Source organism: Pelobates fuscus, chromosome 7 (genome assembly GCF_036172605.1).
Source record: "Pelobates fuscus isolate aPelFus1 chromosome 7, aPelFus1.pri, whole genome shotgun sequence".
Lineage (NCBI taxonomy): Eukaryota > Metazoa > Chordata > Amphibia > Anura > Pelobatidae > Pelobates > Pelobates fuscus.
Window position 1 is genome coordinate 210022420 of NC_086323.1, and position 23042 is coordinate 210045461.

The window sequence follows — 23042 nt, forward strand, 5'->3', positions numbered from 1 at the left end:
ATACAATAGAACAAAGACTGTATTTTCTATAAAGATATGATTAACACAGGAATTGCTGACTTTTCCTTAGATTTGCAACAAAGTATAATTTGAAGGCCATGCGAACACAGTAGTAATGAAATGTTCTATTCATAAGAGACCTTGCACCTGGCCACGAGGCCTGAGATCACCGACCGTGTAAAATGACGCTCAAGACCCCTTGTCCCCCACCCGTGTCCAGAACAATCCCACCTCTTGGTGGGTGGACACGGGATTAACCACTTAGTCTTTTGAGCCAATTAATAATATTGATAGGTGGACACTAATCCCGACACTTGACAATTAATCCAATTAATGATGTTTATTTACTGATATTCTAATCAGCAATGATGACGTAAAATGTCTCTTAAAAGGACCTGCGTGTCCGCTTTTTAATCACTTGCCAATAAATTTTCTCGAAGTTATTTTAACCTGAACCTTGTGTGTCAGACTTAATTACTTCAGCGTATATACGCAATTTATTTTATTGATTTGGACAGGAACAGATAGACATTTAAACATTTTGGTTTACTGCTAAAAAGTACCATAACAATGTGAATGTGATGCATACATTTAAAGTTATGAATAATGTATTTCTCTGCCTGTGATAATTACATTACCCATTGTGTAAGGTAATTGTATCACAGGCAGAGGGGAGGATTTTATGTGGGAGTGTCTGAATGTATTGTACGTGTTTATTGGTTGTTTTACAAAACCCTGTGGGCGGTACTAATGTGTATATAAGAACAATAAACCCACAGCTCTATCAGTTCACTGCTTGATCCTCAAAACTGAGCCTTGTCTAGTTCTTGGGGGGGGATTTACTGTATGCTGTTCCAGTTCGACTGCTAGGAGTGTAAACCTTTTCATATGGTTTTTCCTATTCGGCTGTTTACAGCATTCGTATATTTGAGAGCATTCAATGCTTCTCCGGTTCGGTGTATTGGTGTTTACAGTAGCTGTGCCTGTGTCTCTGGAAGGGAAGATCTACTAAACGGCTTTTAACCCTCTTTTATGCCTGGGGGTGCCGTTACAGAAGGAATTAGTGGAGGTAATTAGTCCGGTTACCCGTGGTCCAAGTAGGGGCATGCAGGTGGATTATTTTTTATTAATATGGGTGTTATAGTGACCCTGTAGATTTTAATGCAGGTGGCGTAGGAATTGTTAATATTTATTACAAGGAGGGAGCTGGTAGCGCTTCCGGCTCCCTCCTTGCTTTATTTTTTTGTGCATGTGCAGTGCTATTTTTGTCCTAATGGACGAAAAAATATTTATTTTTACATAACTTTGTCCGAAAACTAATGTTTTACAGCTGAAATAATAAATGGACAAATTACATTTTTATTTAGTACAAATTATTTCGTCCAAAACAAAAATTTCACTGGTACAAATGTCTATTTTTCTCATTCAGATCACGAGAACGGTTTCTCTTCTGTGTGAGTACTCTGATGACGGACAAGCTCATTGTTGGTGACAAAACATTTTTCATATTCAGAACATGAGAACGGTTTCTCTCCTGTGTGAGTTCTCTGATGTCGGACAAGGTTGGCTTTGTTTAAAAAACATTTTTCACATTCAGAACATGAGAACGGTTTCTCTCCTGTGTGAGTTCTCTGATGATTGACAAGATCTGAATGTCGCAATATACATTTTCCACATTCAGGACATGAGAACGGTTTCTCTCCTGTGTGAGTTCTCTGATGACGGACAAGGTCGTTGTTGGTGACAAAAGATTTTTCACATTCAGAACACAAGAATGGTTTCTCTCCTGTGTGAAATCTCTGATGTGTAAGAAGTTGTGAATGTTGACTAAAACATTTTTCACATTCAGAACATGAGAACGGTTTCTCTCCTGTGTGAGTTCTCTGATGACGGACAAGGTCTGCTTTGTAGATAAAACATTTTCCACATTCAGAACATGAGGACAGTTTCTCTCCTGTGTGAGTTCTCTGATGACGGACAAGCCTTGCATTGGTGAAAAAACATTTTTCACATTCAGAACACGAGAATGGTTTCTCGCCTGTGTGAATTCTCTGATGACTGACAAGATCTGAATGTCGAATTATACATTTTCCACATTCAGGACATGAGAACGGTTTCTCTCCTGTGTGAGTTCTCTGATGACGGACAAGGTCGTTGTTGGTGACAAAACATTTTTCACATTCAGAACATGAGAATGGTTTCTCTCCAGTGTGAGTTCTCTGATGTCTTACAAGATTTGAATGTTGACTAAAACATTTTCCACATTCAGAACATGAGGACAGTTTCTCTCCTGTGTGAGTTCTCTGATGACGGACAAGCCTTGCATTGGTGAAAAAACATTTTTCACATTCAGAACACGAGAACGGTTTCTCTCCTGTGTGAGTTCTCTGATGACTGACAAGATCTGCATGTCGCACTATACATTTTCCACATTCAGGACATGAGAACGGTTTCTCTCCTGTGTGAGTTCTCTGATGACAGACAAGACTTGCGTTGGTGGCAAAACATTTTTCACATTCAGAACACGAGAACGGTTTCTCTCCTGTGTGAGTTCTCTGATGACAGACAAGACTTGCGTTGGTGAAAAAACATTTTTCACATTCAGAACACGAGAACGGTTTCTCTCCTGTGTGCGTTCTCTGATGACGAACAAGCTCTGCATTGTAGGCAAAACATTTTCCACATTCAGAACATGAGAATGGTTTCTCTCCTGTGTGAGATCTCTGATGTCGGACAAGGTTGGCTTTGTTTAAAAAACATTTTTCACATTCAGAACATGAGAACGGTTTCTCTCCTGTGTGAGTTATCTGATGTCTTACAAGATTTGAATGTTGACTAAAACATTTTCCACATTCAGAACACGAGGACAGTTTCTCTCCTGTGTGAGTTCTCTGATGACGGACAAGCCTTGCATTGGTGACAAAACATTTTTCACATTCAGAACACGAGAACGGTTTCTCTCCTGTGTGAGTTCTCTGATGACTGACAAGATCTGCATGTCGCACTATACATTTTCCACATTCAGGACATGAGAACGGTTTCTCTCCTGTGTGAGTTATCTGATGTCTTACAAGATTTGAATGTTGACTAAAACATTTTCCACATTCAGAACACGAGGACGGTTTCTCTCCTGTGTGAGTTCTCTGATGACGATCAAGCTCTGCATTGTAGGCAAAACATTTTCCACATTCAGAACATGAGAATGGTTTCTCTCCTGTGTGAGTTCTCTGATGTCTAATAAGAATTGAGTGATAGCGAAAACATTTTCCACATTCAGGACATACGAAAGGTTTGGGGTTTAGGTTTACTATCTTCTTTGAGAACATATAGGTATCTGATAAAATGCTTGATTTTTCAGAGTTAAACTCCTTGGTTCTGTTATTAAAAGATTTCTTCATAGCCTTGCTTTATGTATTTCTGTTCTTGTCACCTCTCCTGACAAATACACCTGAAAGAAATATACTGGGAATTAAAGGAAATCGGTCACTATAAAATTATTGTTTGCTATATTTCGAAAAACTGTCAATATTTGCCTAATAGATAAGAAATCCGACCTTCAGGTGTCCTAGTGATTTCAAAGAAATTAAGTATTTTGTGTGCTTTAACCCCTTCACTTGCAATATTGTGTATACTCCTTTTTACTTTAATTTGCAAAATTAGATTTAGTCCAAACAGCCTTACCTATCTGCATTTATGCTAGAGGAACAAATTACAGATACTGTGTATATCACATACATTCTAATCACATATATTCTAAACACATGCAGCACATAATTGCACTGTTGTCCCCACTACCTATACCACTGGAAGGCTGTGCCAAGTATCTTCTGCTCTCTGTATATCACTCCTAACCTCTACCAGTTATACTAGAAGGTTGTGTTATTGAAATTATAGTAGATACCTGGTTTGACCTGCCAGTGGAAACGTACTGGGAGTTAAAGAAAAACTGTCTATAAATTATTTATTGTTTACCAAACTTAGAAAAAATTACAATATTTTTATGAAAGAAAATATGACGGTGATTGAACCTTCATTATACATTATTTTATAGACTTTTTATTTGCCTTGCAAATTTACTTTTAGTCCATAAACCATAACTTACTTACATTTATACTTCAGAATTGGTTCACAGATTGTAAAGGAAAATTTTCCACAATTTTAATGTCTGAAAATATGGCTTTATAACGCTTGTAACTTGGACAGCTCATTTACAGCCTGATGTTTCACCGACTATGTCACCTCTGCCTAATGTACCTCCAGCTATATGTTACGGCTTCCGGCTCGCCACATGGCGCATCTGTGTCCGACCGCACCGACAAGCTGAGTTTACCTGCTCGGGAACCACTCCTCTGCGTCCTCTGGGCAGTGTGCCCAAAACAAAAATGGACGCCGACCATGCGGTCGTGCCCATCAATGGCTCCGCCTCCCTGGGTTATACGAACGTGCATCTGACGTCACGGCGCCAATGCACACTCACGTTCTGGGGTCAGAGGTCAAGCTCTGACCAATTACAGCCTAGAGAGGGATATTTAAATAACTGATTCACCCCAGTACCTTGCCCTGCCGTGGTTTCCTGTCCTAGTTCCCGAGAGTGCATTTATCCTTGCTGTATTTGTGATTTCCAGCATTTTGACCTTGGCTATTCCCGACTATGCTGATTTCTGGTTCCCCTGTCTTGGCTTGTTAAACGGTATTTTTGTATTTCTGGCTTCCTTGACCTCGGCTATCCCTTGACCATTCTCTGTCTCTAACATATTAGTCCGGTTTACCGGTTTACGTTCTATCCTTTTTTATTTCCTTTCTATTTTCTATGTAGATGTTACATAGTTCTGCGTGTTGGACCACACTAGCAGTCGTGACATTACGACAGGGCCATGGATCCTGCAGAACTATTTAAGCATATGATAGCCTGTCTTCACAGGGTGGAGGATATGGACCATAGGTTGGATCAATTTGCCCAGGCATTCCAAACCTTGCTTCAGAGAACAGCTTATCTTGAAGCATCTCCAGTATAACCAGTAGCTCCACCACCTGTGGCATATAAACCTCCATCTATAACCCTTTCTCCTCCCCCTTGTTTTGGAGGTGATTCTAAGGAGTTCAGAGGTTTCTTAAAACAAATTAAATATCACTTTGAGGCTTTCCCTGGCTCCTTCCCAACAGATAGCCAATCTTTGACCTATCGTATGAACCAATTAACGGGTAAGGCCTCAACTTGGGCCAATCCTTTATGGGAAAGCGGTAATTCCATTGCCCATGATTATAGTGCATTCTTTTTTTTTTTAATTTCTTTATTTTTGTTCCAGCATCCGTAACGGCATCAAAAAATACAGTAGATGGCCCACGCAGGGGCCTTTTATAGCCATATTATACAGTGTTTTAACAAGATGTATATCGTGCTGTCACATATAAATATAAAGGATTGTGCCGTTCGGCGCTGGTTTTCTGTTATCCGGGCGTTGGTAGCCCAAGTATCAAATTTAAACATACAATAAAAGAAAAAAAATAAATGACTATTGACATGGTCATGGGAGTTCAGTACTACATTTCACAGCATATTTACCAGTTAACATTACATGGGTCTGGGATTCTGTTGGTGGGCGAGGAGTTTCTGCGTTTACGAGGTGGTTCTCGTTACAGTAACACAGTTGCCTCTCGCCTTTTACATCTTAGCGTCCTATTCCACCCAGTCGAGGCTGTCTTGCTAGTCTGGTATGTCAAGCCAGCTGAGGTACTGAGCGGTCGTTCAGGTAGGGGGTAGGGTAGGGTAGGGTGAGAGTTACGGTTGAGGGGGGGGGGTAGTTATAGGAGGTGAAGGTATTTTGCCCGTTGGGGCGCCCGGCAGGCAGAAGCACGCCGAGCCGCAGCTCGCGATTCTCAGTTATTTTGGAATTATTCATTGGTGTAAATTTCCCATGGTTGCCAGATTTTTTGGAATGATTTTTCCGTATGTCTTATTTGGGCAGTCAGTTTGTCCATTAGATAAGTATCTTTGATTTTAACTATCACGTCATTGTCAGTGGGGACCGTGGGTTGTAGCCACTTTTGTGCCAGTGCCCTTCTAGCCGCCAGTGTAAGTTTGTTTAGTAGTTGTTGTTCTTTTTTAGAAAGGCAGTCATTTGGTCTGGATAGGAGGATCGCCCAGGGATCTAGGTCTATGTGTCGTATGAGGACCTCTTGGAGCAGTGATTGGATTCTTTTCCAAAATTTAGTCACCTCAGGGCATTCCCACCACATGTGGATGAAGGTGCCTTTGCCGCCGCATCCCTTCCAACATGTGTCTGTCGTTGTTTTCCCCATCTTATAGAGCTGGGCAGGTGTGGTGTACCACCTCATGAGCATCTTATATGCTTGCTCCTGATGTAGCACACATATTGATGTCTTCGCTGTTGCTTCCCATATGTCTACCCAGTCCTCTCCTTCTATCGCTCCCCCTAAGTCTGTTTCCCACTGGCGTATGTAATTTGGGTCTGCGGCTCCCCTTTCTGGGGCACTGAGCGGAGCATAAATTGTTGTAATCATCCCTTTTTGGATTGTTTCGGCGTCGCATAGCCGTTCATAAAATGTCATAGGGGTCTGGGGCTGCTTTCTTTATGTTCGGGTGTTTGGCAAAGTCACGCAACTGCATGTGTCGGAAGACGTCCTTGGTCGTTAGGGGTGCAGTAGTTTGTAGGGTTTCGAAGGATTTGAAGGAGTCCCCTATGTACATGTGTTTATATCTTTGCATTCCTGTGCTTTCTATCCCCCTGAAGTCTCGTGCGCTCAGCCCGGGCCCAAACGCCTTGTTCCGTAGGTACGGAGTCAGCGGTGAGGGTGTATGTTTCAGGGCGAATTTAGTGGCTGTCAAGTCCCAGATCCTAATGGAGTTAAGGATCGCTGGGCAAGATGTATGCAATGATGGTCGGTCTTGTTTAGGCACCCAAATCCAAAATTGAGGGAGGTCAGTGTGCATTAGTTTTGTCTCAAGGTCGACCCATCTATGTGCGCCCTCCGGTGTATGCCATGCTACTATCTGGGCCAGTTGGGCTGCGAGGTAATAATGGTAGAGGTTCGGGAGTCCCAGCCCTCCCCTCGCTTTAGGTCGGTATAAAGTCTGTCGAGCTATCCTGTGTCTTTTTTGTGCCCAGATGAAGTTGTCTATTTGTGTTTGTAGTGTTTGTAGGTTTTGCTTTGTGACTTTAGTTGGAATAGCTTGAAATAGGAACAATATACGTGGAAGCAGAGTCATTTTGACTGCATGCATCCTACCAATCCACGATATGGGCCTCTCATGCCATTTTTCTAGGTCCCTGCAGAGCGCCTGGATGGTGGGCGTGTAATTGGCGCTGTATAGCCTCTCTGGGTCTGCTGTGAGTTTTACCCCAAGGTATTTGAAATCTGATTGTGTAAGTTTGAGGGGGTAGGTGTTTTTTATGTTGTCCATCCCTGCCTTGTCCATTTCTATTGGCATGGCTACCGTTTTGTCTAGATTGATTTTGTAGCCTGAGACGCTGCCATATTCTTCCAGTATTGTCACCAGTCGGGGCAGCGATTGAGCAGGTTTGGTTAGTGTGACCAGGACGTCATCCGCATATGCGGAGACTTTGAACTCTTCACCTCCCACCTGTACACCCGAGATGTTCTCGTCCTCTCTTATCCTCTGCAGGAGAGGCTCTAATGAGAGGACGAAGAGTAGGGGGGAGAGGGGGCAGCCCTGTCTTGTGCCGTTGGTTGTCGTGAACGGGGTCGGGGTCGCACCCGGCACTTTGGTCTGCGCCCTCGGTTGGGTATAAAGGGCTTTGATGCCCCTTATAAAGGCTTCTGGCATCTGCAGTCGTTCGAGTAGTGTAAATAGGTAGTGCCATTGCACTCTGTCGAACGCCTTCTCCGCGTCCAGGGAAAGGATCAGAGAAGGCGTTCGAGACCTCACCGCCCACCATGTCTGCCCCCCTCCTGGTGTTTTCGTACAATTGCCTTGTTGGTACAAAACCGACCTGGTCCGGGTGGACCAGCGTGCCCAGGAGTTGGTTAAGTCTTGTAGCTAAAATTTTCGCAAAAATCTTAACGTCGAAGTTAATCAGGGAAATGGGTCTGTAGTTGGAGGGTTCAGTTGGGTCTCTCCCTGGTTTAGGTATAAGTGCTATGTCGGCCGTGAGCATATCTGAATTAGGGCACCCACCCTCCATCCACTCTGCGTACATTTTCACGAGGCTAGGCGTCAATACGTCCCTAAAGACCTTATAGTATGAGCCGTCAAAGCCGTCTGGTCCTGGGGCCTTGTTGCCCTTAAGGTCTGTGATCGCCTTATTGATTTCCCCCTCGTCTATTGGTTTCCCTAAGGTGTTTAGAGCTTCCGGGGCCAGTCTCGGCATGTTCGTCCCCGCTACGTAGTCTGCTACTTCTATTGTGTGGTCCTTATTGTCGCTGTTGAGTGTTGGGGAATGATTGTAAGTGTGTGCAAAGAATTCTGTGAATATCTGATTGATCTCCGTTGGGTGTTGGGTTATTTGGCCCTGTTTATTTTTAATGGCCGAAATGGTATGGTAGTTGGGTTTGGGGTTCAGTGCCCTAGCTAGCAAGGTGTCCATCTTATTGGAGCGTTCATAGTAGAAGCGTTTTTTGCGAACTAAATCTTTCCCCAGATCCTCTACTGCTATTGACCTAATTTTGTGTCGGAGTTCCCTGAGGTCTTGTAGCCCCTGAGATGTGGGGTCATGTTTGTGTTTGGCTTCTGCCCCCCTCAGCGCCTTTTGGAGCCCGAAGAGGGTTTCAGCTCTCTGTTTCTTCCGGCGGGTAGCAATTTTTATGAGGGTACCTCTCAGTACCGCCTTATGTGCGGCCCATATCGTGGATTGGGTTAGTTCTGGGTGGTCGTTCTCTCTAAAGTATGTCAGGATTTCGTCCCGAAGGAGTGTCTCTGTCTCTGGGTCTTTTAATAGTGTGCTGTTAAGTCGCCATTTCCAAGGTGGTTTAGGTCCTGGAATCCTGAGGGTCAGTTCTATGTCGGCGTGGTCCGACCATGTGATAAGGTTAATGCGTGCAGTCTGCACCCACGGGATCCCGGTTTGGTTCACCCTGACGAAGGTGCTCCTTTTTAGCACCGAAACGTACGTTGGGCAATTTGTTTTTTCCTCATATCACGGATATGAGCACTGGGCACTGGTGGTTTTAGCACCATGTTAATCACTTAATGTATATTTGATTTACTCTTTCTTTTCTATGCCTGTCTAGCTAGATTAACAGGGAGAGAGGCTTTATAAATTAAACCAGCAGTCCGAATTTGACTGTTATTATGACTGTTTACCGTCCTCAATCTCCCTTTACCTCTGTACTAGCTCCAATTGGAGCCTCTGTCTACTCTGTATCTATCATTAGTATTTTTTTGTAAGAGGTATTTATGGTTGTGATTTGGGGACCTATAATCCTTTTTGTACAGGATTTACAGGGAGAGAGGTTGTTTAAATTTAAAACTAGCAGTCCGAATTTGACTGCTATTAACACTGCATACCCTCCTCAATCTCCCTTCACCCCTGTACTAGCCTCATTTGGAGCCTCTGTTTACCCTGTATCTACTACTATCTCTATAGGAGGTATTTATGGTTGGGACTTGGGGATTTTTCTCATCTCCTTATAGTGCACTATATTAAAGCTGATAATTAGGGGTGAGTTGCTGTTGCCATTTGGCTCATTATATCCCTACCTATACATATCCTTCTATTGACAGGCGTGGAATCCTAGTACCACTGTATATACTTTATTTATTTTTTGCATTTAGCAGTAACTTTTTGTATATACTTCATTTTGGTATTTAGTAGCATTTTTTCTGCTCATGGGTCTATAGTGACACCCTTAGCGGTTCACAGCTACACCTGTTACCTACAGCCAGCATTATAATCCTAGACACTGCCGCTATAGTTATTTCCAGAGATGCGGTTAGTTTCATTTGATTTCTTGAATCTGACCACATCTGTCCTTTTTGTTGTTTGATCTTCCGGCGGGTAGCAATTTTTATGAGGGTACCTCTCAGTACCGCCTTATGTGCGGCCCATATCGTGGATTGGGTTAGTTCTGGGTGGTCGTTCTCTCTAAAGTATGTCAGGATTTCGTCCCGAAGGAGTGTCTCTGTCTCTGGGTCTTTTAATAGTGTGCTGTTAAGTCGCCATTTCCAAGGTGGTTTAGGTCCTGGAATCCTGAGGGTCAGTTCTATGTCGGCGTGGTCCGACCATGTGATAAGGTTAATGCGTGCAGTCTGCACCCACGGGATCCCGGTTTGGTTCACCAGGAACATGTCAATGCGAGAATATGTGGAGTGTGCGGCCGAGAAGAACGTGTAGTCTTTTACACCCGGATTCCGCAGCCTCCATGGGTCAAATAGTGTTGCCTGCTGTATAAATTGTGTTAAGAGTTTGTCCTGTCCCCTCGTGCTTTGCGCCCTCTGTCCTCCGGTAGGGGTGCTACGGTCCACCGTTGGGCAGTGAGCAGCGTTCATGTCGCCCCCTAGGATTATGATACCATGCGATAGGGCCTGAATTAGAGCGTGTATTTGGTCCCAGAAGCCTGGGTCTGGTTGGTTAGGTGCGTAAATATTAATGAGGTGGTATGTGGTAGCATGTATTGTCCCTGAGACGATGACATATCTTCCCGATGTGTCCGCGCTCGTCGACTGTACAATAAAGGGGCAATTTTAGTGTAGGAGGATTTCTACCCCGTTCTTTTTAACTAGGGCCCTGGAGGAGTATACCCTGGTGTATATGTGGTCCTTCAACTGGATCCGGGCTGAGCGCAGGAGGTGTGTTTCTTGTACGAAAGCTATGTCCGTTTTTTGTCGTTTCAGTTCCCTCATTAGCAAGCGTCTTTTGGTCGATGTGTTTAACCCGTTTACGTTTAGGGAGGTGAATTTTAGCGTCGTCATGTTGTGGAACCTTTGAAGTTACTATGTGTCACTAGTGCTGCAAGACTATGCTCCGCCCGCCGAGCGCCCCCCCGAGCCCTGCTGTTCCCTGGGTGTTACCCTTTGGGTCCACCAGACTCGGGCCCGCTAGGGGATCGGGCCGGAAAGGGGGGTGGGGGGTGGAAAGGTGAGAGGATGGGGGGGGGGGAGTAGGGGAAGGTAGCTTGAGGAGGGAGGGGGGAGGTAGTTGGTGAAAACTACTGTTTCCGGGGAAGCACCCCGGTCTTATCAAACAGTGCCGGGTGTCTCGGGGGGTGACTACCCGCCCTGCGGAACCTTGTGTTAGCGCGGAGGGGGCAATCAATCGCCGAGCACCCCGGTGTCGGTCCAAATAGTACAATTATTCGTCACCCATTCTTTGGTCACGCCTGCGTACGTGAGTCAGGTCGTCCGTGTGTTTCTCGTCACGTGTAACATTTATAAACAACATTATGTGCAACAGTTATTAAATCAGAAAGTTTAACAAAATCAGGTTAATAGCGAAAGCGAGAAAAAAAAGAAAAGAAATACAAAATACAGAGCATTCACCCCTTATCTTTTCTATGGGGGCTGCCTAGTCTGCCGGTCCCTGTTCGCCCCTACTAAGTGGTTTGCATAAAGGTACGTTATATGTGGAATTCCTGCCGTTGGCTACCCAGCAGACCCTCTATCCCGAGCATACTAGCTTGTCTCGAATAATAAGGGAATGGTTCCTCCGCACAGTATTATGTCGGTTGCTCTCGGGCCCCGCCAGGTTCCCATGCCCCTCTATGTTGGGTGTCCATATCTACTTAGGCATGATAGTGTACGGTTTCTGGTGTGGGTTGGGTGGGGCCCACTGACCCTACCACTTGCCTAATCTGCCCCCTCCCTCCCCATCAATATAGATATAAACATAAATACACAACACAGGGTGAAACTTGCGTGTCTAGTTGGGTGCGAGGTGGATATAATAGTCCGTTTTATACTCCGGTAGGGGCCATGTTCGTCGAGGAGTATACGGTCAGGTAGTCCTTTCAGTCCTTTTGTCGGTACTGCCTGTATAGTCTCGTGCTTCATTGCGATCCATGTACCGCACTTGAGTGCCTCGGTTCGTATTAGGCATAGGCAGATTCCTTTCACCTTGAGTCGTCGATCTGTGGCGGTCGGTCTCTTCCATAGGCGGTTCTTCTTGTGTATTAGTCTGAGAGTTCTGGTGAGAGGTGTTATTAGGAAATTGCCTCTTTCCTTCTTTTTCCCTTTTCCCCCCTTCTTTCTCTTTCCAATTTTTCTTTTCTTCCTGTTTTCAAACAATTTTTACAACAAAAAATAAGGGGCATCTTTGTGACCAGTCTTATGTCCATTTTCGTTTGGGTAAAGTTGATATATGCTAACAATGGTGGAGCATGCCATAATCTGGCTCCGGCCTGTATGGTTATTTTACTTTGTGATTCATGGTGGGGTTGCTTGGGTAGCTGGTGGTCTTCTAAAAGTCTCTGGTTACTTATACTGTGTGGATCAGCTTTGGATATGTTGCTGGGTTGAGGAGTAATATGGGGGGTTACGGTCTGCTGGTTGTGCAATGGGGGCGATGTGATGGGAAGGGGTCTGTTAGTGTCCATTAAGGTGCCATACCGTCCAGTGCTTCGCCTTCCCTGGGTAAGAGTCCTAGCGCCTGGATACCCCTCTGGGGGAGATGGAAGTCTGCCGGGACCTCAATTCCTAAGTCCCTCAAGAAGGCCCTGGGGTCCGCCGAGGGCAGTAGTACGGCTGGCCTTGGCCCGTTAAACACAAGCATTTTGAAGGGGTGCCCCCAGGCAAAATTCAGGCCCTTGGCTCTGACAAGATCCGCTATAGGCTTCCACTCTCTGCGCCTGGCAAGCGTTGCTGGTGCTATGTCTTGATATAAGTGGAGTGCGGTGCCGTCTAGGGTATACGTGTGGTGTCTGGTACTTTTGATGATGGCTTCTTTGGTGGAGAAGAAGTGCCACCTCATTATCACATCCCTGGGTGGGCCATTGGGGGGTCCCCTGGCCCTAAGTGCCCTGTGCGTCCTGTCTATCACCCACATATGATCAGGGATAGCTGGCAGCTGCGTTTTGAACATGTCTGTGAGTACCTTCTGGATATCTGTGTCTTTAATTCTTTCAGACAGGCCCTTTATCCTCAGGTTGTTTCTTCTCGACCTGTTGGAAGCATCCTCAATTTCTGCCACCAGTTCAGCTACTCTGGACAGCAGGGTGTTGGTGGTAGTGGCGGTCTCATTGTGGGCTGTTATTACCTGGTCCATCCGCCATTCCAGGGCTTCAGTACGTTGCCCCACAGCCTGTATTTCGGCCTTCACTTCTCTTGCCGACCTTTCGATCTCCCCTGCTAAAAAGTGTTTTACCTCTGCTAGTGACCGCATTATGTCCGAGATGGTGGCCTGCTGCATCGGGGCATTCAGGTCCCTGGTGCCCGGGGAGCTCGGGGAATCCGCGCTCGCGTGGCCGCCGCCATCTTTGTGCGCTTGCGGCCTGGGCGTTGTGAGGAGGTCGGCTACAGACGGAGTACCGCCTCTCCTTTTGTTTCCAGATTTTTTGTGCTGGGCCATCTCCGGAACCTTCTCTGTTGCTCTGCTAGCAATTTCGGGTGTTGGTGAGCGGGTGGTTTGCGTCTGGCGTGGTTTTTGAACCGTTCGGGGTGCTGAGCTCTCTGCCTAAGCGGCCATCACTTTCGGCGGTCAAGCCACGCCCACGGTTATAGTGCATTCTTAACGGAATTTTAAGCTGCCTTTGAACCAAAGGGAAGAGAGAAAAACACAGCTAAAGCCCTTATGAGAATAAAGCAAGACAGTCGTTCTGTAGCTGACTATACTATAGAGTTCAGGACATTAGCCTCTGAGGTGGACTGGACTAACAGTGGTCTGGTGGCTGCTTTTTCTGAGGGTTTGGCTGAAAATATACAGGATGAGAACGCAGCCAGAGACCTTCCAGTCAATCTTAATGATTATATAACCTACATGATTGACATTGACAATAGACTCAGGGAGAGAGAGAGGAACAAACAGCGTACAAGACGTACCAACTTCTCTATAGCCCCTTTTTTTTCCAACCCTGTTCCACTTCCAGAGGTTGAGCCCATGCAATTGGGCATTACTAAGCTCACTGAAGCAGAAAAACAGCATAGACATAATGAGGGGTTGTGTCTTTATTGTGGGAAGAAGGGACATCTAAGGCTCTCATGTCCGGCTTGGCCGGAAAACATGTGCACCTAAGGCACGTTCGGGGACCAACCTTAGGTGTGATGTATATGTCCCTCAAATTGACTAAAAAATGTTTCCTTATAAAAGTTACTCTGCATTGTAAGAAAACTACTATTCAGTGTGAGGCCATGATCGACTCTGGGGCAGCGGAGAATTTCCTTGACAAAGAATGCTCTGCCATTGAGGCAGAAAGATAGACCCATAGCAGTTGAGGCTATTGATGGGAGACCTCTTAACCAACCTCTCATCACTCAGGAAACTCTGCCAGTCACTGTCTCGGTAGGCATCTTACATTCTGAGGAATTGGTTTTCCAGATTATATCTTCCCCTTCCTGTACTATGATACTCGGTGTGCCGTGGCTCCAGAAACACAATCCACGTCTAGATTGGGTTAAAGGAGAAATTGTGGGTTGGGGAGAGAGTTGCAAAAGTCATTGTAAACACCAGATGCCACAACGTGTTGGTACCATCAATGTACCTACTGCACCTCCCTTAACCACAGAGATCCCACCGCAGTATTTAGACTTAAAGGAAGTTTTTAATAAGGTTCAGTCAGAGGTTTTACCACCGCATAGACCCTATGACTGTGCCATAAATTTGCTACCAGGCACTATGCCTTCTAAAGGAGGAGTTCATGCGCTGTCTCCTCAGGAAACTCTCTGATTAGAGGAATATATAAAAGATGCTCTGAGAAAGGGTCACATAAGGAGATCCTCTTCACCTGCTGGGGCTGGGTTCTTCTTCATCTCGAAAAAAGAAGGAGATCTACGCCCTTGTATCGATTATAGGGGTTTAAAAAAAATTAAGAATGCCTACCCAATCCCCCTTATAAAAAATCGGGGACAGACAAGCCTACCCCTGGTCTCACTATCGGCGACATGTGGAGGCAAGCAAGAGGCACAACTGGGTCCAACATGGCGGCCGCTCTGATTTTTCAGACAAGCACTCTGAAGACGCAGAAGATGAATACCAATCAGCCTTAACACAGAGGGCTAAGCCCAACAAGACTGGAACTGAGGCTGATTTAGTAACCACTGGGGTTCTAAAAACTCTGCTTGAAGAGCTGCAAAAGAACATCCTAACGGATGTAAATGCCCGAAGGGGAGAACTGCAGGGCCTGACAGGCCGCGTTAGCACATTAGAGACCTCCTCACAAGGCCACCGACAGAACATAACCTCCCTGCAAAAGGCTGTACAGGACTTACAGCAGGCGGAGCTATGCAGCTACGCAGCCCAAGAAGGCGCCAGGCGGAGACAAAACCTAAAGATTAGAGGGATATCTGACGAGATACCTGAGGCCGAGTTAGCGCAAGTTATAAGGCGCATGCTGGCGGCTATACTGCCACACGGACAGGCCAAAGCCATTACCCAACTGACCAATTTAGGGTCCCCAAATCCTCCAGGGCCCCACCCTCAGCCACAAGGGACACCATAGTCACTTTCCGAACTGGAAAAGACAAAACAACGGTCCTCATGGCCCTCCGGGACAAAACCCCCTCCAGTTCTAGAATATGGTGCTAACTGTCTTCGCCGACTTATCAAGCGGCACCCTGGCCTGGCGCAGGTCTCTCCGACCACTCACCTCCCTGCTCCAATGGAACAAAATCAGCTACCAATGTTGGTTCCTCAGGACGCTTCGCGTATAGCACGGAGCTGACTCCCACACAATCCACAGCATCCAGAACGCAGCAGACCTCCTGCAAACCCTGGGCATATCACATGACCCAGGAGAGAACCCTACAGCCGGCCACACCAGCACATAACTGGGACCTAAGGAAAATCAACCCATTTACCCCTAGAGGCTCGATACCTGAATCCTACGCTGCAGTCACCACCTAAAGACCTTCAGTTCACAGGACTGTCTAATCCCCAGAAACAGAACAGCGACCACCCCAGCAGATAGCCCAACCATACCCACAAGACCCAGAGGACTCCCAGCGGGTACCGATTATACAACACAACCGCTCATTATTCCGGTACCAGGCAACCACTGCAGCTGGACAGCCTTTGACAGGTTTAAACACTAATCGGACTCAAGAGCAGATTGTCTAGGCACTACTTCACCACGTTTTTTCACTATGTTTTAACACTGTTTAGTTAATATGTTTGAATAATGTTTAGGTAACAATAGGGTACCAATGCTAACACACCGCAGTCTCAGACCACAGTAACTCATACACGCAAGTGTAACCTGCTTGGACCTAGCTTGACACTTGACAAGCTTAGTTTAACTTATGTTCATATTCACTTAAGCGAGATCACCTAAGTGTAAATCTTACCATTTTGACGCAGGTCTTAGCCAGAAAACTGACCGATAACTCACTTAAGAACGTAATGTCACATATAATTAACTTTAGGAGTACTTAGGAATGTCACGTGCATGTCTAACTTCACATACTCATTAAAGGGACTCTCCAGCCAAGCCGCTTTACTCACCTGGTTCCAGCGCAGGGAGCCTCGTGAAGCCGCGCCCCCTATTTCGTCAAAATGACCAAATAGGCGGGCGCGAGCAGGGAGCAATCAGACGCTTCCATTTGGAAGCGTCATAGCTCCCTTGTGTGCATGCGCGGCTTCGCCACACATGCGCACATACTTAGTCCTTAGCGCACTACCACCCCCTTCTCCACTGACAGGCTGGAGAGAGAAGGTGCGCACACAGTGCCTTCTCTCTCCTGCACACGTCAGACGTATTTTAATATGTCTGACGTGTACAGGGCCTTTTTAGGGCCCTGCATGATAGGAAGTCCCTCTGGTGGCCGTCTAAGTGACGGCCACTGGAGGTATTTCTATCAATCAATGTAAACACTGTATTTTCCCTGAAAATACAGTGTTTACATTAGATTGCCTGCAGGGAGCTATAGATCATACCTGAACAACTACATTAAGCTGTAGTTGTTCAGGTGACTATAGTGTCCCTTTAACTACTACTAGAGAAGCGAAACTTGTTATGTTTAAAAAGAAAAATTTGCTGTATAATATGCCACTCACTGGAATGCTATGAATTTGCCTGCAGTCGCTTGTCTGTTACTTATATGCACATGCAAAAATAAAGAATTATAAAAAAATAAAAAAAATCCTGCTAAAGAATGGCTTATATTGTAAGCTCGAAAAGTGCCAGTTTGACCAGACTGAAATACAATTCCCTGGATATGTAATACCCCCTTGTGGCTTCAAAATGGACCCACGCAAACTGGAGGCAGTATTGCAATGGCCGTTACCCAAAGGCCTTAAAGCTATACAACGCTTTGCAGGATTTGCAAACTACTACCGCAGATTTATTAAGGGTTTTTCATCTGTTATTGCTCCTATCACCAGCCTTACCCAAAAAGGAGCCAACTACAATTCATGGCCCAAGGAAGCAAAATACTTGTTTGAGAAATTAAAATCTTTATTTGCTTCAGCACCTGTTCTGAGGCACCCCGATCCGGCTAAACCTTTTAATTTTGGAAGTAGATGCATCAGAGACAGAAGTAGGAGCCATTCTGTCTCAACGAGAGAGTCCTGATACACCTTTATATCCCTGTGGGTTTTTCAGCTCGAAAGCTAACCCCTGCAGAGAAAAACTATGAAATTGGGAATAGGGAATTACTGGCCATTGTTCTTGCCCTCAAAGAATGAAGGCATCTCTTAGAAGGTTCCAAAGAGTCACTTTTGATTTTTACCGATCACAAGAACTTGGCTTATATCACAAAGGCAGATAACACAAAGGCAGATGCGCTGTCTAGACAGTTTGAGACAGATGAGGTTCCTGAGCAAGAGGTATTCCCGATTGTACCTCCCGAGTGTCTTGTTGCTACTACGGTTTCCGAAGTGTCTTCTCCACTCTTATGTGCCATAATAGCAGATCAAACTCCCCGTGGAGAGACCACCGGAAAAAACTGTTTGTTGCACCATTATTAAGGGCGAAGGTGCTTGGTTTGTTTCATGATAATCTGACAGCCGGACATCCTGGAATACATAAAACCCTCTCTGCCATTTCTAGGAAATTTTGGTGGCCTACGCTTAGATGTGATGTCAAAGATTATGTAGGGGCATGTCAAATATGTGCTGTCTCTAAAGCCCCTCATAAATCTCCTCCTGGATTGTTGCAGCCACTTCCAATACCAGATGCTCCATGGACCCATCTAGCCATGGACTTCATCGTGGATCTCCCCAGTTCAAATGGGTATAACACTATCCTCATGGTTGTGGATAGATTCTCCAAGATGGCACATTTTATACCTCTTAAAAAATTGCCATCTTCTCAAGATCTTGTCCAAATATTCTTAAAAAGAAATCTTTTGGTTACATGGGGTCAGTGGCGTACATACCAGGGTTGCAGGGGTCGCGGCTGCGACCGGGCCCGGCCCACCAGGGGGCCCGGCCGCCCTGCGACCCAGGTATGTACCCACAGGGCCAGCCTCTTCTGCTGGGGGGCCCAGGAGCCGGCCACCTCCGGGCCCCCCGAGGCTGGCCCTGCTGTCACCCGGCTGGCTGGCGGGCGCGCGAGGGAGCACTGTCCCCTGGGTGCTCCCTCTTCAGCTCCCTCGCGCACCGCACTGAAACCGGAGCCGGAAGATGACGTCATCTTCCGGCTCCGGCGTCAGTACGCGGCGCGCGAGGGAGCTGAAGAGGGAGCACCCAGGGGACAGTGCTCCCTCGCGCGCCCGCCCGCCAGCCAGCCGGGTGACAGCCTGGCCAGCAACACCACTGGACCCCAGGGAATCCCCCCAGCTCTCCCACAGGTAAGGAGGCTGGGGGGATTAAAAAAAAACAAAAAAAACTTTGAGTGTGTTAGTGTTAGTGAGTGTGTTAGTGTTAGTGAGTGTGTGTGTTAGTGTTAGTGAATGTGTGTGTTAGTGAGTGTGTGTGTTAGTGTTAGTGAGTGTGTGTGTTAGTGTTAGTGAGTGTGTGTGTTAGTGAGTGTTAGTGTTAGTGTGTGTGTTAGTGTTAGTGAGTGTGTGTGTTAGTGAGTGTGTGTGTTAGTGAGTGTGTGTGTTAGTGAGTGTGTGTGTTAGTGAGTGTGTGTGTTAGTGTTAGTGAGTGTGTGTGTGTTAGTGAGTGTGTGTGTTAGTGAGTGAGTGTGTGTGTTAATGAGTGTGTGTGTTAATGAGTGTGTTAGTGTTAGTGAGTGTGTGTTAGTGTTAGTGAGTGTGTGTTAGTGTTAGTGAGTGTGTGTGTTAGTGTGTGTGTGTTACTGTTAGTGAGTGTGTTAGTGTTAGTGAGTGTGTGTGTTAGTGAGTGTGTGTGTTAGTGAGTGTGTGTGTTAGTGAGTGTGTGTGTTAGTGAGTGTGTGTGTTAGTGTGTTAGTGTTAGTGAGTGTGTGTGTTAGTGAGTGTGTTAGTGTTAGTGAGTGTGTGTGTTAGTGTGTGTGTTAGTGAGTGTGTGTGTTAGTGTTAGAGTGTGTTAGTGTTAGTGAGTGTGTGTGTTAGTGTTAGAGTGTGTGTGTTAGTGAGTGTGTTAGTTAGTGAGTGTGTTAGTGTTAGTAAGTGTGTGTGTTAGTTACTGAGTATGTTTGTGTGCGTCTGTCACTGAGTGTGTGTCTGTCAGTAAATGTGTGCGTCTGTTCATGAGAGTGTGTGTCTTAAGCACTTACCTTTCTCCAGCGCCGGACTCCCTTAACGCTGGGGATCTCTCCGTCCCCATCCGCCTCTCAGCTCCGAATGCACATGCGTGGCAAGAGCCACGCGCGCATTCAAACCGCCCATAGGAAAGCATTAGTCAATGCTTTCCTATGGACGTTCAGCGTCTTCTCACTGTGATTTTCACAGTGAAAATCGCAGAAAATCCTCTAGCGGCTGTCAATGAGACAGCCACTAGAGGCTGGATTAACCCTCAGTGAAACATAGCAGTTTCTCTGAAACTGCTATGTTTTCAGCTGCAGGGTTAAAACTAGAGAGACCTGGCACCCAGACCACTTCATTGAGCTGATGTGATCTGGGTGTCTGTAGTGGTTCTTTAAGTGTATGTGTTTATGCATGCACTGGCGTACATACCGCGGTTGCAGGGGTCGCAGCCCTGCGACCAGGTGCCCGCCGCCATGTGTTGCGGCCCCAGCCTGCGCAGAGTAAGCGCTCGCGCGAGGGGAGGGGGGGGGCCCCGGATCAGTTTTCGCACCAGTGCCCCATGGGTTGTGTGTACGCCACTGCATGGGGTACCGAAAAACATTGTCTCCGACAGATGTACCCAATTTATTTCTAGATTTTGGTGTGCTTTCTGTAAGAAATTGGGTATAGAACTTTCTTTTTCATCTTCGTATCACCCTCAGACCAATGGACAGCAGAGAGGGCCTGTAATGAACTCTGAAGTGGTAGCTATGGGTTTGTATGATTTGAGTTCTTCTTCTATCCGGTATTTAAATCCCAAAGACACGAAAACCTGTAGTGTAGCTTTACCAAGTAGCAATCAGATACCCAAACACCAGCCGAAACATGATGAAGGGTGTAACAAAAATTGTGTTTATTGAGACTGCAAGAGGACTGCAAGGACCCCCTGCAAGAGTACCTCCCACAGTACACAAACACATTAACCAATCACATCGTATAGTTACACTAAAACACACCCTCTCTCTGCCTTGGAGATAATGAGATAAGTTAAGGAATAACCCAATTATCTCCAGGAAGAGTGCACACATTTTCCCCAAAATTCAGAACACCCCTTTAACTGCAAGGTATCCCCACAAATGTCATATCCCCTGATAGCCCTGATCTGGGAGACCAACATATTCAAATTTCACCCAGATCGGTTCAGTTTTTTTTTTAAAAAGTGTGGATGTCTTAAGTTACTGACCACACACGAGGCTCCTGCCCAAAATAGTTCCACGAATTCAGTGTGTGCGGTCGGTCAATTACGAAAATGTCAAATAAACGAAATAATCCAAGAATGGAGCCTCCTGGCTCCTAGGAGTGATAGTTCCCCTCATCCGAATGAACAAAACGTACCGAACAGCGCTCTCCTAGCTGTTCGTGAAAAGGAGCTCCAGCGTTCGTCTGTTCGGGACCGGTGTTCAGGAAGTCGAGTGTCCAATTTTAGTTCCAGATACTCAACGACCCAGTCCCGCTGCCTTTGTTCGCACAAACAAGATGGCCACCGTTTTCACAGCTACCCTGAGAGAGCGCTTAATTGCCGGTTCCCCTTTGTAGTTAATGAGCCAGGAGGGTGGTCGGTGTGCGATAGTTTCTATCTACCGAACCAATATTACTGTAAAATAACTATGGAGTGAGAAATGCACAAATACACAGAGAAAACCATGAAATCCCTGCTGGTTTTCTCACAGGGCCAATCAGTCTTTAGAGTCCTAATTACGTTGTTTTATTAATGCCAATCAAACTGGTCTGAACTTTTACCCATGGCTGAATTTGCCAGGAATAATGCAACTCATGAATCCTCCAATCATAGCCCCTTTTTTGAAAATAATGGTTATCACCCCACTGTATTACTTTCAGATTTTTCGGGCACTGATATTCCTGCTTTGGACGCCCGTTTAGCTTCTGCCCGTGCCACGTGGCAGATTCAGTGCATAGGGCATTACAGGAAACTTCTAAACGTATCAAAACCCAGGCCGACAAGCGGCGTGGAGGCAATCCTGTCTATCAAAACAGAAGTGAGAGTAAGCGCTAAATCCCCAAAGGGCAGCAACCCTATAAGGGAATCTCTCAAAAACCCTTAAACAGATAGCGTAAAAAAGAAATGAAGAGAAGGGCTGCGCCACAAACAGTCAATATATAAACAGTCCGAATAAAAAAAGAGAGTCTTATCTAAAGCAGGTCTAGTAGGAGACGCAGAGTCTGTAGGTGTTAGTCCGGAGCGGGTATCCTCGTTCTCCTCCTTCTTTGGAATTCACTCGTATATGGGGAAAAATAAAGAACGAAAATAGTGCAATACGTCTGATAAAAGGATAAAAAAAGTCTAAAACTTCTCTGTGTCTCCTACTAGACCTGCTTTAGATAAGACTCTTTTTTTATTCGGACTGTTTATATATTGACTGTTTGTGGCGCAGCCCTTCTCTTCATTTCTTTTTTACGGAATCCTGTCTATCAGGTGGGAGACAGGGTATAGCGGAGAGCTGATTTCCCACAGCTGAACTCCACCAATATATCCAGAGGATGCAGGAACAAATACAAATCCACTAGGGTAAATAGCACGATCAGCAATATAATCCACAGATATCCCATCACCTTTCCCAATAACTGGACGACACACAGTATCAGGAGTAGAACTCAAGTTTAATGGCAACATTCCTGCTTTTATGAGATTCTCCCATGCAAGGGAGGGATTTACATTAATCACACATTGCACCAATCATACAGACGTTACCTCCCACACATCCCCCCCCCCCCCTTAGCTTAACAGATAAAACAATTATACTGCACATATTTTCTGCAACTTCTAGATGTACCCCAAATACATAGGGTACACCCCTAAATCCCCTGGGGTTTAAAAGTTAGGTGGATTTCCCTTTAGTTCCACTGAAGCATGGCTCTCCAGCCCAAACTTTCCAGCTCAAACCAGTTCCAATTAGTCTGGCAGTGTGCCTGGGACAACTCCCTGCTGGAGAACAATGGGACAGGAAACGGGGAGGGGTACACCTTCCTATTCACAATCTATACACAGTCAAATACAAATCCATCAGGCCCAAAGACTGTCTTTAAAGGGCAATACCCCCCAGGGCCATAATTACTGGGCAGGAGGTGAGCCATCAGCCCCCTCCAGGAAACTGGGGCGTACTCTGGTATAGGACCCAGTCTGCTACATGGTGCAATGTCAATCTGTATAATCCAGGCATGTAAAACCTCAGCAATGGTTACAAATAAACGATAAATGGGACAGCCAAAACAGGGGTTCCGCTACACAGGGTTTGGTTATCCACGCATCATATTAAGCTCAAGGTTCCTTCCAGGAAACTGTCTCCTCGATACATAGAGCCTTTCC

At 45.8% G+C, this 23042-nt stretch overlaps 1 protein-coding gene across 1 annotated transcript in view; it reads right to left on the reverse strand.

Moving 5' to 3' along the window:
* Nucleotides 1-1309: 1309 nt before the first annotated feature.
* The window catches only part of LOC134568501 (oocyte zinc finger protein XlCOF7.1-like), a 78678-nt gene continuing 56945 nt past the window's right edge, over nt 1310-23042 (reverse strand). The window contains exon 2 of the mRNA XM_063427131.1: nt 1310-3448. Within this exon, the coding sequence (XP_063283201.1) occupies nt 1431-3398 (1968 nt within the window). The 5' untranslated portion in view covers nt 3399-3448 and the 3' untranslated portion in view covers nt 1310-1430. The remainder of the gene's footprint in view (nt 3449-23042) is intronic.